This window comes from Electrona antarctica, assembly GCF_951216825.1.
Source record: "Electrona antarctica genome assembly, chromosome: 4".
Classification (NCBI taxonomy): domain Eukaryota; kingdom Metazoa; phylum Chordata; class Actinopteri; order Myctophiformes; family Myctophidae; genus Electrona; species Electrona antarctica.
In genome coordinates, this window is record NC_136809.1 from 30,450,981 (window position 1) to 30,468,182 (window position 17,202).

Genomic DNA, 17,202 nt, shown 5'->3' on the forward strand with positions numbered 1-17,202 from the left:
ATAGGCGTGTTGCACATTCTGTATGCTACAGAGAGATAACATAGCATGTGCTGTACGTTTGCCGTAACTTGCATAACGATCTATGAAGTTCGGTTACATTTCAACTCCGCAAGGTACAAATACAACAAAAGCCACAAAAGTGTATTGCTTACCACCTTTGTGAAATTAAATAATTATACAAACTTTGGATCATGAAAACCCATGCAGAATAATGGGGTCATTTTTTTATTTTATTTTTTTAAACAATATATTTATTGACATTCATTTTCATTTATAAAAAACATTACAGTTATAGCTCTTTTGTTAAATAAAATGTCCAGAAAAAACAAACATAACACAATACAATACAATACAATACAATACAATACAAATACAATGACAACAAATAAATAAAAAATACAATCATAAACAACTCGACAATAAAAAACAAAAACATATATGGTCCCCATTTTCCTCCCCACATTACTGTGGATTATCTAATACCGGTCCTAATGGATTGCTGTTCATAAAATGCATGTACTGTCCCCATATTTCTTGAAAGTCATCAGATTTCCCTTTAATGGCTAAAGTCAATTTTTCTAGTGCAAGAATGGGGTCATTTTTACATTATTCAGTCATGTTTCTGTGTTTGAGCATTATACTGTACTACTGTATACTGTATATATACAGTATACAGTATACAGTATATAGTATAGAGTATACAGTAGCTTTCCGTTGAAGGATATATCCTTCAACGGAAAGCTGAGTAGCCTTTGATTTATCTCTCCCCAGACAGGATGTAGTTAGGCGAGAGTGGTGGAAAAAGTACTACATTTCTTTACTTCAATACTAACTATTAATACTGCAATGTAGAAACACTGTTACAAGTAAAGGTTTGGCAATCCAAATTTACTGGATTAAAAGTACAGAACTATTGGCATCAAAACAGTGCTTGAGTAAATGAACTTGGGCTAGTTAAAGTACTTTCCACCACTGGATGAGATGATGACGATCATGATGTTGATTTTCATATATGATTTTGATATACTGTATGAGAGATTTTCTTCACAGGAGGGCTGGGGCTTCTGGGTGCAAACTCTACTCAGAATCCTCTAGCCATCTAGCCATGGCTTATGTGTTTGACACAGGAAATTGTGTACATTCTGTTCACTCTGGTATTTCCTATAAAGCTACTTAGGTTTTCCTTAAGAATGGGTGTGAGCCAACAGACTGATAGACCAGGGACATCCATCACACATGTCCAGAGTATAATACTGAAACTGCTGTTACAGCACAAATAATTAAAATTTTGAAACTGGTAAAGTTCCCATTCAGTCCTTTATGTTATTATGGGGAATATTGTACATTTTGTGTGTTTCATGTTACTGTATTGCTTATTGCTGCTGTTGTCCTGGACAGCTAGGTCTTCTTTGTGAAAAAAGGAGTTCAACACAGCTTTAGATGGACTTAAAATCTCTTGTTTTGCCTTCCTGTATGGATGGGTGTTGTAGTAGAGTAGAATACATCTCTGTTCCTTCCTTTGGTGAAATACACATTTCCATCTTGAATCTTTTTTTCTGTATGGAGAGGGGTATTCCTCCTCGGTTGAAATGGCTGTCCTACTCAGTGTCTGCATAGATCGTTTTTGGGGTCTTCCTCGGTTGTCTGAGCAGTGTGGTGTGTTGTTTCACCAGGAAACGCTTGTCTGAACTGGCCTGTGTAGAGAATGACGTGCATGTTTAGGAAAATGATGAGCAGTTCAAACACTTCAACCCTACAGTATGTGTAATCTTGAATGGAGTCCCCCAGAGGTCTACTATATATATCTAAGCCCCCTCCCTTTTCACTCCCTGTCTTTCCTGAAAATAGCAAAATAAAATAAAATAAAATAGCTCACAGAGATTAGCAATGTAACGAGTTGTGAGCTCGTAGATAACTTTTTTGACACAATGTTTGCCCCATGTTGATGTTTGCACATCATACATACAGCTGCACTGCATGCACCATACACACAAACGGATAATGTCTTACAGTACCATTACTAACATGTCCTTCAGTCGGTCTATTGTCTTCTGATTGGCTTGTCCCCTCGAGACATAGGAAGTCAGAATCACTCTGAGAAAGGAAAATAAGGAAACAAGATAATTCATGTGGGTTTTTGTCTAATTCTAAACGAACAAAAACACTTCCCTTAAAATTGTTTAAAGTGGGGCAATAGAAACGACTTTCCATCCAGGCCTGTAGCTAGAGAGAGAAACACTGACAGAAACACTGAGAGAGACAAAGACATCAAGAGAGAGAGAGACAGAAAGAGAGAGAAGGGGGGGAGAGAGAGAGAGAGAGAGAGAGGGGAGAGAGAGACCAACCATGGGGAGAGAGAGAAAGTGAGGAACTGACAGTCACAGACAGAACTCACATCTCAGCCAGGATGAGTGTCATGGCGAAAGCCTCCGAGAACAGGTACCGCAGGACCTTCTGGGCAGGGCGAGGTAAGCTGTCCACACAAACCCCTGTCACATTATACACACTGGACCCGCCCCCAAATGGTCCACGACCACAAGTAGATGACAGAGAAAACCTCAGGGGGAAGAGATTAAAACAGGGAGAAATTAGACTTTTTATTGCACCTGCAATGACAATAAAGGAATTTAACTGAAACATGACATTTTCAGGACACAATATCAAATATCAAGGGAAGGCTATTCATTGTCTGGAGTTCTGTCAGAACATCTCACAAACCAATATTACTTCCAAACTTTTGGGCTGAGAAACACTGGCCTAGAACAAAAGGGGGACAAATGGGTAGGCATATCATCAAAAGGTTGCTGGTTTCTGTGCCTATTATAAAATCAGACCCGTCTGAAGTGAGTGTTGCTGTACTGTACTGTACTGTACTGTACTGTACTGTACTGTACTGTACTGTACTGTACTGTACTGTACTGTACTGTACTGTACTGTACTGTACTGTACTGGCTGCACCACTCAAAAACAGTGTTCCACTGGGAGTGGTGGAGTGTGTGTTGTATTTCAACTTGAACGTGAATTCACATCAAGGACATTGAATAGGGTTTCATGAGCAGACACAGTGGGTGAATGTTCCATCAGTTTCTTACTGGTGGAGGGCAAATCCCAGAGAGGCAGCAGCCAGGGTGAGGCCCAACAGTAACATGAAGTGGAACAGGACGGAGGAACTGGAGGCTCGGAACACTTTCTGCTTTGGAACACAGCACCGGAGAACACAGAACTGTGGTGGAGCAAATGAGACACAAGCACATGGAAACAGAGGTGCGGGAACAACAAGAAAGAAAAGTAGAGAGATTGAAGGAGAGAGTTAGAGAATGAGTTACAAATGTATACAGACAAAGGGGAATATCTACTGTTTATATAGAGAACATACAGAGATAGAGAGGGGGAGAGAGAGAGATGAAAACTATTAACATCAATCAACCAACCTTCTTCATGTAGAATGTAGCCGCCAGTTTGACTGTACCAAAAAATGGCAAGAGGGGGCAGTAGTACACACCAACCCATAAAAGTGTCTGATTCGACACCTGATCCAGGACATTGTGGGTGATCGGGAAGTAATTTTTTCTTGCCAGCTGTCCCAGACAGGATTCAGGGTACCTCTTCTGCAGCATCCTATGTGAAAGAGTAATGAAAAGTAGCTTGGGACAATGAATAAAAAATATAAATAATAATTAGTACAGTTAGCCTTGCCCTTTATATCGCAATCGTGTAAGTTTGGGTCCTCTCCTGTCCAATACAAAACATATATATACTTTTTTTAAATTGATTAATAATGAATTTGATCATCTTTGTGGTCACAAATATACACACAAAATGACAAACCTACACAAACATACAACAGCCTGGAGTTTGAAACGACATTCCATTCCAGATAAGATAAGGAGAGGTTGATTTGTTTTATTCAAACTTACATCCTTGGCAGATTCACAAGAAAGGTCTCGCAGAAACAGGTCAAGAAGTCAAACACCATGAATTTGTAGATCTCTTTACCAAACTGGTTCTCCGGGCACTATAGGCACACACAAAACTCCATTTATATTGCAAATTGCATACGTACAAATCTCTAAACGATTCACACCAGTGTACAGCACTGGTTCCCAAACACTGGGTCGGGACCCATTTGTGGGTCGCGGACACATTTTTATGGCTCCCCTTATTTTTTTTGTTTCCTACATTTTGTATTTAATTATTATTATTTCAAAACATTTCCAAACAAAATTAAAATGTAATTAAAAACGAATTCAATAATTCAATGGTCTCAGTAATTCCATGAAGAAATAAAAGAAAACTCCTCAAATGTTTAATTAGTAGTGAAAATAGCCTATCTACAAGTGCACAACATGGCACAAAACGGCATGTTGTGAGCTTATAGATCTTCTATTTTCACTAGTTTGGGTCACAGGCTAAAACATTTGGGAACCACTGGTGTACAGTATGCTGTATTATACAATATTCAAAAACAAAGTAAATTCCCTGCACACAAAACTTTTATATACACATTTTGGGACAAAATGTAATATGTGTGTGCATGCGCACCAGCGCCACATGTAAACAGTAAAAACACACATGGAAATCCACCAAGAGTATATAAGAAAACCAGAACACCAGGCTTTTTTAAATTTAATAATCCCTGATTATCAACACTATACAGTTTTGAGTGTTTTGTTTTGTTGTCATGTTTTGTTGTTCAATCCAGTTTAACTGACCTTATGTTGTAGACAGGTGGAGAACAGGGAGAACATATAGATGCCCAGAGAAGCCAACTTCAAGAAGATACTCCTGGAAACAAAGACATGGTGACTCGCTAACCTAATGTTTGCAATATAGCAGCATGGCCTATTGACCAGTGTTGATTTCGTCGACTAAAACTATGACGAAAAATGTTCGTCGACTACCTTTTTCCACTGACGAAAACTAAATGGAAACTAAATGAAAACTAAGCTATGATGACTAAAACTAAGACTAAATATACTGACAATCCAGTGGACAAGAGATCCAGTATAAGTCATTTTAAACTTGGTTGCATGCTGAAAATAGCCAATCTACAAGCTCACATTGAGCGTTGCATTGTGTGAAAACTAGACTAACACTAAAACATTCCAGGTGACTAAAAATGTGACTAAAACTAAATGAAAACTATTCAAGAGACTATGACTAAAACTAAAATCTTAATTTGCTGCCAAAAACAACACTGCTATATTGACCTATACCAGAAGGCCTCCTAGTATCCACCATCCACGATCCATCCTCCTATCCTCCTGTTATCCAGAGGTCACAGGTTTGATTCCTGCCACAGCTCAACTTAAACTTCAACACACAGGTTGTAAAACAGTGGGTCAAATTATTTCTTTGGTACATGCTCCCTTAATTTGTAATTTCAGAAGAGGGAACAAGAATATAATATAAGGAAAGAACAAGATTCTATTGTGGCAGAGTCTCCTGACTTGAACTACATAGAAAATCTCTGGTAGAATTTGAGGAAGACAGTTGCAAAACGCAAACCCAAGAACATCAGCGAAGGCCATATTTCCCACGAGAAACACGCTAAGAGGTACATTGCTAGAAGTTGGTGTCTGGTTTCCAGCAGGTCTAATAAGCACTAGACACTCACACTTGTCATGAAGGGTCTGAATAATTTGCAGCTATCATTGAAATTGGCCGTTTGTGGTGAATTTGGATAAACCACGTTTGGTTGTTCTGCATGAGCTATATCAATTATTCTTGTTTAATTTGTTTATTGCAAATAGCTGACATATCAAAATGTGGTATTGAGACCGCATTCTAGAGTATTAGAGCCTTAGCAAAACAATATAAAAGTCATGATTATTTTTACAATACTGTATGTTCCCCTATCCTTCCATACCTGAACAAGGTGATGTTAATCTGCATGGTGAGGGAGTAGTCTTCAGAAATTGAAATCCTTCTGAAGATGTGAGGTAAGATGAGATTGACCAGTGTGAAAACCATGGCAGGGAGGTACTCAACAATCAGTCTGACCAACCAATTATGTCGCTGAGAGAGAGATACACACGCACACACGCACGCACGCACGCACGCACACACACACACACACACACACACCAAATACATGTCAAATATTCACTATTTCTATCCATTTGCCTGTTTTCCCACAATATATATTAATACACTCTGGCATGACATGATGACCATACATGATTATGATATCATATCAAAGTATACTGAAATTAAATGAAATAAAAAAGTCAGAGAAGAGAACCACCAGTGACATGGAGAGAGTTAGAGAAATGGAAAGGGAAAGAGCTATATTAATGGAGAGAAGGATGGAGAGATCGGATACAGGTAGATGTGGAAACATTGGGGCCCTATTTTGCGAGTCTTATAATTACCAGGTCTTCTTATGTCTTAATTTAAGACCTGGAGGTGTGGCCATGCTGTTTTGCTATTTTGAGGTCATGGCACCATGGTGTGGCTAATTCCGGGCTGACCATCCTCAAAATAGCTAAATAGCATTGGCCACGACCCAAGGTCAAGACATAAGACCTGGTAATTAAGACATGTAAAATAGGACTCTCTTATTCATATTGTCTCGGTACATCATAATAAAAACAATACCACAAGTTGAAGAGACAAGCACCCCAAAACTATACCAAAAATATACTGTATAATGTAGAATGCCGATGTCGACACCATTGTGTGATGAAGTATGCTGGTCACCTGTTGCTCCTCCCTCTGTAATGTGACCATGGAATAGATCAAGTAAAATGCTCCAGCCAGCAGAGTGAGCACCAGCAGGTTTAAGACCACCCTCAGCAGGTAGAGACGCACCCACTGTCCCGTCGTCCTCCCTGCCTCACGCTGGCAGAAACTCTGCTCCTCTAGGTACAGCTGTGGAGTGTGGAGACATCAGCGTCAACTCTGTGTGTGTGTGTGTGAGTGAGTGAGTGAGTGAGTGAGTGAGTGAGTGAGTGAGTGAGTGAGTGAGTGAGTGAGCGAGCGAGCGTGCGTGCGTGCGTGGGTGCGTGCGTGCGTGCGTGCGTGCGTGCGTGCGTGCGTGCGTGCGTGCGTGCGTGCGTGCGTGGGTGCGTGCATGCGTGTGTGCGTGCGTGCGTGCAGGAACGTGTGTATGTGTATACGTGTGTGCATGCATGCACGTGCTGTGTGCACTCCACGTGCGTTTGTGTTATCTGTTCACCTTGAGGTCATTTCTGATGATGCCTTTTTTGATCCGTGCCCCATCAGGGTCATGTATGTTGAAGTCCCATCCACAAAACACCTTGTAGCTCACAATGTCATGGAAACTGTTCCCCAGCAACCGATTGTGTTTGTAACCAACTACCATTCTGTCACACAAGAGTACAGCAACAGCATCTCAGAACAGCTCGCATAGAATACTACTGTACTGAGAATTAGGTCAGCGATTCCCAACCTATGGGACCCAAAGGGTGGGTCATCAGGATATTGCAAGTGGGCCCCCAAATCTATGTAATAAAAAAAACTTGATAGGCCTACCGATTCGATCGATTGGTTATTACATTTTTAAGTGGGCACAGATCCAAAAACGTTTGGGAGCCGCTGACCAATAAGCAATTTGCCGTTTTTTACTTTTTTTATTGATAGGTTACAGTAATTAGACAAGAAAGGGGGAGAGAGATGGGGGGAAGACATGCGGCAAAGGCCGACAGGCTCAGGACTCGAACCCGCGACACACCATCAGGCTGGATTACCAGCCTATAGGTGCCTGGACCGCTCAGCCGCGGCCCCGTTTTTTTAAGTACTTTTCAATACTTCTACCAATATTGTTACTAGTATGTTGTTTGGGACTGACCTGCGGACCACCAGGATGAGACTGAGGAAGAGCAGGGTGAGGATTCCACTGAGGTACAGGAGAGCTGTGTTCAAGCATGGCAGCTTCAGGGAACCTCGTGTGTAGAAACTGTAGAAGACCGGAGAACGTTGCAGAATGCCCTGAAGAACAGAGAGAAAACGGGACAGTGATGTCTAGATCCCACTGTTTAAATGGTAAATGGTGCATCTATATAGCGCATTACATTCACCCATTCACACACACATTCATACACAGATGGCAGTGGAAACCATGCAAGGCACCAACCAGCACATCAGGAGCAATTAGGGGTTCAGTGTCTTGCTCAAGGACACTTCGACACTAACTCTGGGGGAGCCCGGGTTCGAACTCGCAACCTTGCGGTTACCATCCGGCAACTCTACCCCTGAGCCACCGCCACACCTGTAAACCTGTGATGTGACAATAAAACTGATTCTGAGTCAGGCATGCACGCATGTGCGCGTACACACACGCACACATGCACACACACACACACACACACACACACACACACACACACACACACACACACACACACACACACACACACGCACACATGCACACACACACACACACACACACACACACACACACACACACACACACACACACACACACACACACACTCACTGTTCCCAGGAAGAAGTCAAGAACTGAGTCATTGACATTGAAGTTCAGTGATTCTAGAGGTGAAACAAATCAAGAAGGAAACAGTTTACTTTAATAATATATACTGTATACAGTTCTAATAAAAAATACTTGATGTATAGATGGATATGTTCTATAAATCTGTAAATGTACTGATGTATAGATGTAATATACCTTCTACAATTCCAATTCCGACTAAATTATGCCCCCCTCTTATTTATTGTTTTGCACATCCTCATTGCTGATGTGTTTTTTTACGGTCAGAATGTGTGCCCCCAGCCTTTTTTCACCTTTTACCTTGGCTTTTATATATTGTTCTTAGCTTGTTCTTTCATTACAATTCAGTATTAGCTCTATTACGGCTAGCATATTTTATAACTGTAATCATTAGACTAAACCTGCATGTGGGTGCATGTATGAAAATGAAAGTCAGACTCATTAATAACTGTATTCTTATTCTTATAACCAAATCATTTATTTTAGTGCTGGTAGCATGACTCACCAGAGCTGTTGCCCCTGCCATAAAATGTGGTTGGTCCTAAAATGAATGCTGATATGATGACACAGTGGAGGAGGTTCAAACAAAGCAGATACCTCAGGAACACAAAGTAGGCATTGACGCCTACACCAAATCTACCTGGAAAACAACAAGAGGAGACGATTTCATGGTGGCTCGTCTTGTTGTAACATTTGTAGGCCTATACTCTCAGAGTGAAATTAGCATTTAAGATTTTACTGTGGATAAGCTCAAGGGTGCCACAACCCCTAGGTCAAATGATATTATAGAGCCCAAAGGATGATCTGGTGAAGTCTCTCTCACTTTCAATGGTGTGGAGAACATTTCTCCATGGCAACAGGTTCAGCAAAGCCTCTCCCATATTTGCCCACACTCTCTTCCTGTTGATACTCTGGCTCCGCCTCCAAGATTCCCAATAGCCAATTGTTCTTCTCTCTCGTTCATACTCCAGCTTCCTTCACTCCCTCATTGGCAGATGAACCCAAATGGAAAGAAATTAGGGGGAGTGTGTGGGGGGGTGTGCTGCGTTTAAATTGTACTATGTGTTGTGTTATATATCATAATAGGTTAGATTGGGTATATTCAGCTGAGCTGACACTCTTACAAAGAACAACTTCAACAGTAGAAAATGTTTCAATTCAGGACCAACTGTCCCAAACAACCAATCGTACTAGTAAGTATTAGCTACTAACTTGCTAAGTAGTAACTATAGTACCGTAGTCATTATTCTAACAAGACAAGAGCTAAGAAACAACATAGACAGATGTCCTTCTCTCGTGATGGCCATACTTCATCATTTTAAGCGTGACTTAAATTAGTTTTGAATCTCTCACCAGGCTTCTCTCCTCTCCTGCATAGGCACAGCCAGGTTCTTGGGAGGTTGCATGTATTTGTCCCTGGCTCCACCAGAAAAGGGACCGTGGCTGAACTTTTCCCCAGCATTGGGCCTTTCCTCTGGGCCCTTGCAGGCTCCCTGTTCCCCTGATCTTGCCTGGTGGGGCCGAGCAGCCTGGGAGCTTGGCAGCTGGTCGAAGATCTCAGTGTGATGGTAGACATAGTCATCAGACACGCTGGACATAATGCTAGAGCGAACACTCTCCTCTTTGGAAACAAAGAAGGTGCACATTAGGAAAATGGCGTGAGAGATTAGTAATAATAACTTTAACAACTTTTTATAGCAGTGCTAGCAGTGCAAGGAAATGGAGGACAGTCATATTCGACTAGAAAAGGAAGATGTAAGGTTTAACTGAACAGGAAGTAGCTCAACCACCATGACGAAACAGACAGATGTTCGTTAGAGGAAGATTATTCTTCACTTTATTTAGGAGAGATTTGAGAACCAAAAAGTGAATGGTATACTGTAATAAATGTAACAAAGTATATGCAACCTGAATATATTCCTGAATATGAATGTGAATATTTATAATTTACTCTCTTACTATGACTCTCTCTTTCTGTATCGCTCTCTCTCTCTGTCTGTCTTTCTCTCTCTCTCACACACACACACACACACACACACACACACACACACACACACACACACACACACACACACACACACTCTCTCTCTCGCTCTCTGTGTCTCTCTCTCTCTATCCCTCTCTGCACACATAAAACACAACAGAAGATATTATGCCGCCTACCTGAGAGGATCCTTGAGTTTACAGTTGTATGTGCGTCCATGTTATTGTCCCAGCATCCCCCAAACATTTAATCTACACAAACACACCTCCTGAAGTGCGTAGAAGATATGTAGACATCAACATCCACTAACCCACCGCCCACATTACAGCTGCTTACACAATTGCACAAACACTTAGGTTCTGGTGGCAATTGTATGAAACAAACAAACCCTCAGTTGGGTATGTTTCTGTGCATTACACAGCACACATTAAGGCAGTAGAATATTGATCTGGGGTCAGTGCTGTTGTACTGATCCGCCTGGTAAGATTTAAATTCTGGCAGATGGGCGCTACATCAGTCATAAAAAACAGGAAGTCATGTTACAGGATGTAGCATGCGTGGTAACTTTGGTGGCTGAAACAAAAAATCTGAAAAATCACAAGCACATAGACAGACACGACTGAAACACACACACACGCACGCACGCACGCACGCACGCACGCACGCACGCACACACACACACACACACACACACACACACACGCGCGCGCGCACACACACAAACACACACACACACACACACACACACACACACACACACACACACACACACACTCCGAGAACAACAACTGCCAGGCTCTCTAAATAGCCTGAGAGAACTAACCTTTAGAATCCAAAGGTTTTTCTCAGGTTATACTGTGTGCAATTTAACAGCGGCACACAACTTATCTTGCCTTTAGATTTCTATCATAGGCCTATTATGAGATACAGAAAAAAGAGTCAGAAAGTTAGACATAAAGACAGTGAGTGTGAGACCGACATCAATTTCAATAACCATGCCAGTGATATACTAGCATAGCATAGTAATACAATGTATTTGTACAGCATAATTTATCAAGAATAATTATACCATTCTTCAAAGTAATAAAGAGACAGAAAATAACATGGTGGCCACATCCATTGAGTTCAAGGGAGAAGTGGCGCCCTATTCGGTTCTTCAAGCCTAAAGACTAAGAGAAACCCAGGAGTGATCCAAAATGCTGCAGCTCGCTTGGTCTTCAACCAGCTAAAATTCTCACGTCTCCCCCCTTCTCCGCTCCCTCCATTGGCTCCCGGTCGCTGCCCGCACAGAATACAAAACTCTGATGCTGGCATTCAAAGCAACCAAAGGTATGGCTCCCCCATATCTTGCAAGTATGATTGAACCCTACAAACCCTCCCTCCAATCTTCTGCCGTGGCGCCGTAGTCTGAAAACCCACCTCTTCAGACTCCATCATGGCCAGTAGCACTTGCCTTAGCCTGACGACCTTACAAGCGTATGCAAAGGCTCGACTTATGTAACTTAGATAGCATTTTATGTAGACTTAGTTAGCATTTTATGTAGACTTATAGCATTTTCTATTATATATAGTATATATATTATATTATATATAGTATATATATATAGTACTATATAGTATATAGCCTATGCATAGTTTCATTACTGGTATATAGATATACCACTTTTACGTTCTTAGCTTACGTATGATTCATGATAACTACTTTTTTATGTATATGATGTATTGCCAATGCATTTTGTTCTTGCTTAATGTAAATCGCTCTGGATTAAGAGCATCTGATAAATGCCTGAATTGTAAATTGTAGAAAACACTCCAGACTACAGTTAGTTAACAAGACTAAACTATATTAATGCCTTGTTGCCTTTTCAGTGTAATGGAATCAGGTGACCACTTTTAAACTTTATTACTGCAATCCTGTTTACTCATCAGCCAACATGCCTTTCATGTGAACTGCATGGAACATATAGCAGAGTTCCAGTGAAATTTGAAGCAATACAATGTGGTCGCTAAATCTTAAAGACCAATCAGGAGCCAGGCTGTTACCACCGACTCCACCACCGAGTCAGACACATCATGGGGCATCCGTCATCTGAACATCAGCATTTACATACTGAAGTAAATTCCCGTAAGCACTGACTGTATGATTTCAACATACATTGTACAGCATTTTGTAACATACCCCCCCCCCCCCCCTCTCTGTTTACTGACAGACAGTACTGAAAGGTTTACTGACACAGGCAGTGGGAAAGCTGAAAGGGATTGATACAATATTGGTGGCCGGGTCACCTACAGTAATGAAGGTTCTGTGATAGTGGTTGGAGACAAGGAAGGGGCACATGTGGGTCCAGAGAGATTGGGTCTTATGCCACACCACCATCCCTTGAAACAGTATGGTGTCTGGACTCTGGGTTAGGAAAAAATATATATATTATAGCCACCCAGCATACTTAGCCAGAATGGCAATAACTAGTTCATGAAGGCCAAAAGTTTCATAGTAAATTATTTGAGGTTGAGAATATTACATGAATCATGATAAATATGGCTTGTCTTATATTCTGTACGTGCTGACTCCTGTCCTGATACATTACAGCTCTATAGCCTAGCCCTAGAAGCCTACTGAAGAGTGGTAAAGTGTTCTAATGATGTGATCTTAGGACATATGGTTCTTTGTTTGGCTCAGTTGGCTTGATTGACCCCCTAGGAGGGAAATAACTTACACACATAGAACTCTGCAAATTGGCCTGAAAACTCAGCTGAGACCAAATGGGGAGGTAATTAATTTTCCCTTCTCTTTTGTGCAGTCCCCATCACTTTTTGGTGTTTAAGCTGTTTTACTGTAGGCTACCACTTAGCTGTTTACTTTTTGGTATTTAAACTGTCTTACTGTACCACTGCTGTTTACATTTCTGACTAATAAAGTGTGTGCATTAGCATATGCAGCCATTTGAAAAGAGAGATTAGCCTATAATTAGGAAGTGCTTTGTGGAAACAACCATGTTTGTCAGTTCTGAAGACCAGCATCAGTCATCATAGCATAAGTATTCCATCATCCCATGCATGTTTATTCTCCATTTGAAGGTGTGGCCAGATACCCAGGTAGCTAGCTATCCGTTAAGAGTATAGACCGACAAGAGAGGGGAACCGTCCAGAACCACCACTACTGCTACTACTGGGCCTACTACTACTAGTCTACAACATACAATAATATAACTTTTCTTGATGACATGTCACCTAACTAGCCATACAAAGGTAGGCCCATTTTACTTCTTCTTTCGTAGTCCGGGTAGTCGTTTAATGTTTTTTCTTAGCGGCACATTGCGCAATAGTTGGCCTACACATGGCAGTGTGAAGGTTTATAATAATACCATGTCTACACCCAGCAATATTGCTGTTTCGTGTGGTTACTTTGACGTATACTATTAATGTAATGTAATATATATTGGTCTGAGACCCACAAACGATAGTGGGCACTGGGCAGCAACACCGACACTACAGTACTGAGTACAAATTGCGGTACCAGGTCGAGGGCAGAGATTTCAACAGTGCAACAGGACCGAACCATTTGCGGAAACATTTCTTCAAAGTTAATTTGCACGCATTCATAGGTGGGTATCACCGTATCAGGCTAACCGTAATATTATTGGAGGTAAACGAACGGGCTGATTTTGCCTAGGTTTAAGGTTTCTCTTCTCAGACAGTTTGTAAACAAACTTTAGACTAGGATTATAGTGTATCCACCCCAAGGAAAATGGTTGCGCCTGGTTACACACGCCGACGGGGTTCTATTGTGACTGACTGACTGACGGGCTGCGCTGCAGCGCAGATTAACATTGGAAACAACCGGTTGGACAAGTTTAGTTTGCAGACTTTTCACACTGGGTGAGTGAACTGAAACTAGCCGTTTGTTTACTTTATTATTGCTTGTTTACAAACACCTCGTCATAGTAATTGTATGGGTGATATGGCGTTATTGGCGTAAAGTAGGCATGTTGCTGTTTCGGGAGCATTTGACAGGTTGTAAACACAGGGAGCAATGCTAACGTATAGTTGTATACTGAATACCACAGGACGGTAGTTTTTGATTGACTGTCGATGTTTTCCAGTGGAAGGTGTCCGGCGAAATGTGTACATTTACATTTATTTTATCAGCGCCTTGCCCAGATGTGGTCACCAGTGCACCAACTTCGTTGAATACTATAGCTCTGGTCCATAGCTCAGGACCTTAGAACTATATGCCCTCAGAGCTAGTTGAATATAATTCACTGTGTGTGTGTGTGTGTGTGTGTGTGTGTGTGTGAGAGAGAGAAAAAAATGCTAGACTTTGGTTGACTATCCTTTGAGTTTAAGGAGTTTATAATAGCTAGTGAGTGCAGTGACAGACCTCTGACAGAGTTAGAGATATTTCCACGATTGTCACTTAAACGCACTTGTTTTGTAGAAAACTGCTGTGACATCATATCCTACATGTACAAATGATCATTGTGCCAATACAGTTAGGCTATTTTGATGAATTTAAAAGAGAGAAACTTTTGCATACATGAACTGAGACAACTATGTCATGCAATTTGGTAAAATAATTTGCAGTTGAACATGTACTATTATACAGGACATGTATATTTTCATAAGAAGACTTACAGTACCAATAGTATTGCATATTTTAATGCACAATACTGGGAGATTTGTTGTAATTTAATCTTGTGTTTAATTGATCGTGCTAGTTATTATTGGCACACTGTAGCCAAAAGGCAAATGTCCACATCTGTGTATAATGTTTCCTCCTCTTGCAGAGCATAGGAAAACCTCCCACATACAGTATTGCTCTGCTCCAGGGAGTACTGGCTCTGGTTAGGAGTTTCCAGTCTCTGTGATCTAGCCAGTGGAGACTCGAGAGCCTGTAACTTTGTTGTGAATGAAGTGGGAAAGGGTGTGTGTGTGTGTGCTTGCTTGCTCAACTCTAATAGCAAATTGAACATTCTAATCTATAGTATATACTTTACTGTTCTGGCCCCTATCCCCTCTGTCAGCCACACTACTATCTCTCCATTCTCTCTCCTTCCTGTGTTTTCCAGTATACTCTTTGTGAAGTCCTTTATCTGGACATGGGCTTTCTCAAAGTTCCTTCCCTCACAATCCAGTACGAAAATAGTCAACAGTAACACCACAATGCCTGTGTACCAAAATAGGTCTGAGCTCAATAAATTCCCTGTAGTTGTTTGTTGTCAAAACAGCAAATCTGAAGCTTTTTGTGATAGACAATCAATGGATTTGATCATTTATTCGCTTTGCTGCTTGACTGTTTACAAGCTGGTCATTGATGACATCATGTGGGTGTGAGTCACTGTTTCAACTTATATGACATGCTGTAAACAGCATGCAGTGCTTCATCCACATTGTTGCCCCCACCCTTTCATATGACGTACAGTAAATGGCTAATTGAAAACATCAGGGACAACCCCTGTAGCTGAGCACTTCTCCTTCCCCCTGTTGGACTTTTGTTGGAACTCTGGAAAGTTAATTGACCCTTAGTTTGTCAAGACAAAAACATAGACTTCGCCTCCCAGGCTGTGTGTGACCCATTAATGGTTTATTCATAACCATCTCTTTGCGGTCATATAATTTCTACTTAACATTCTCGTTGCCACTACATTCATGTTTTGTAGTTTACTTTCTTCCTTCCTCTAATCGACACTAAAGACACTCTGTAAACTGAGAAGCAGTACATCTGAGCTCCATCATATCCTACAGTCTTTCCCACTGTGTTTTGTTTGGCCCTAGTACAGTTTAACTGTGACCTCTGTCAGACTGAGTTCATGCAGTGACTCCCCCACCCCCCACACCAAGCCCTTCGCTTCCTTCACCCCCACAGTGTCCTAGGACATTTGTGATGGTTATTGTGCACGGAACACACACACACACACACACACACACACACACACACACACACACACACACACACACACACACACACACACACACACACACACACACACACACACACACACACACACACACACACACACACACACACACACACACACACACACACATACATACATACATACATACATACACTTCATGGCCATGCTGGTCACACATTTGGAAGAGTGACAGTGATGGGATGGAGAGAATGACTAGCTAAACCAGCAATGCTGAAGACATCTGTTTCACTCCAGCACTGTGTCTATTGTCTGTCTTTGGATTTGCTGAAGCAGAGACTGACATGAACTAATAGGGATTGTGGAAGCAGGAAAAACGGACAGAACACAATACAATGGAATGGAGACAGAATACAAACAACAATGTTCATTTTTGTTGGCACAGCACTTTTGTCTGGATACTAAGCAGTAAGCACTGCCAACAGAGCAAAACTAACAGTCATTGAATGAATAGTAAAATAGTACAAAAGATTTCTTCAAAGTGAATTGACCTCGCTCCTTATGCTACTTAAATTTCACAGTAACATCCTCAGTGATAATTTAACTCATGTAGGCTAAATACCTGCCACTTCTTTACTGTTGCATACTTTCATTTTTCTTCGCTCTCCCTCTCCCTGTCCCGCCTGAAAAACAACAAGATGATGGAGCTTGCTTAGTGCATACAGTATGCATCGCAAGGGACCACAATGTAAATATTAAGCCTTCAGGCGTTGTTTTTGATCATGCATTGTATATGCCATTATTCTACAATGAATGAATTCAATCAATCAATCAATCAATCAATCAATCAATCAATCTCAATCTTG

The 17,202-nt window shown here is 41.2% G+C and overlaps 2 protein-coding genes across 3 annotated transcripts in view; one reads left to right on the forward strand and one right to left on the reverse strand.

Moving 5' to 3' along the window:
* Window positions 1-325: 325 nt before the first annotated feature.
* tmc8 (transmembrane channel-like 8) lies at window positions 326-9,424 on the reverse strand. The gene is made up of 14 exons (XM_079499119.1): window positions 9,300-9,424; window positions 8,982-9,116; window positions 8,462-8,514; window positions 7,814-7,953; window positions 7,181-7,328; window positions 6,703-6,873; window positions 5,870-6,018; window positions 4,713-4,785; window positions 3,918-4,015; window positions 3,432-3,618; window positions 3,093-3,223; window positions 2,396-2,557; window positions 2,016-2,094; window positions 326-1,694 (listed from the first exon to the last, which is right to left on the reverse strand). Exons 1-14 carry the CDS (start codon window positions 9,355-9,357, stop codon window positions 1,599-1,601), a joined length of 1,680 nt encoding a protein of 559 aa, XP_079355245.1. The 5' UTR covers window positions 9,358-9,424; the 3' UTR covers window positions 326-1,598.
* Window positions 9,425-13,585: 4,161 nt separating this feature from the next.
* tmc6b (transmembrane channel-like 6b) overlaps window positions 13,586-17,202 on the forward strand; it is a 29,192-nt gene continuing 25,575 nt past the window's right edge. Inside the window, exon 1 of one of the 2 annotated variants that reach the window (XM_079499641.1) lies at window positions 13,586-13,709. The gene's annotated coding sequence lies outside the window, so the exon portion shown is untranslated. Of the gene's footprint in view, window positions 13,710-14,213; window positions 14,340-17,202 lie in introns of those variants that run through there. The other variant, XM_079499640.1, reaches the window with a different exon arrangement.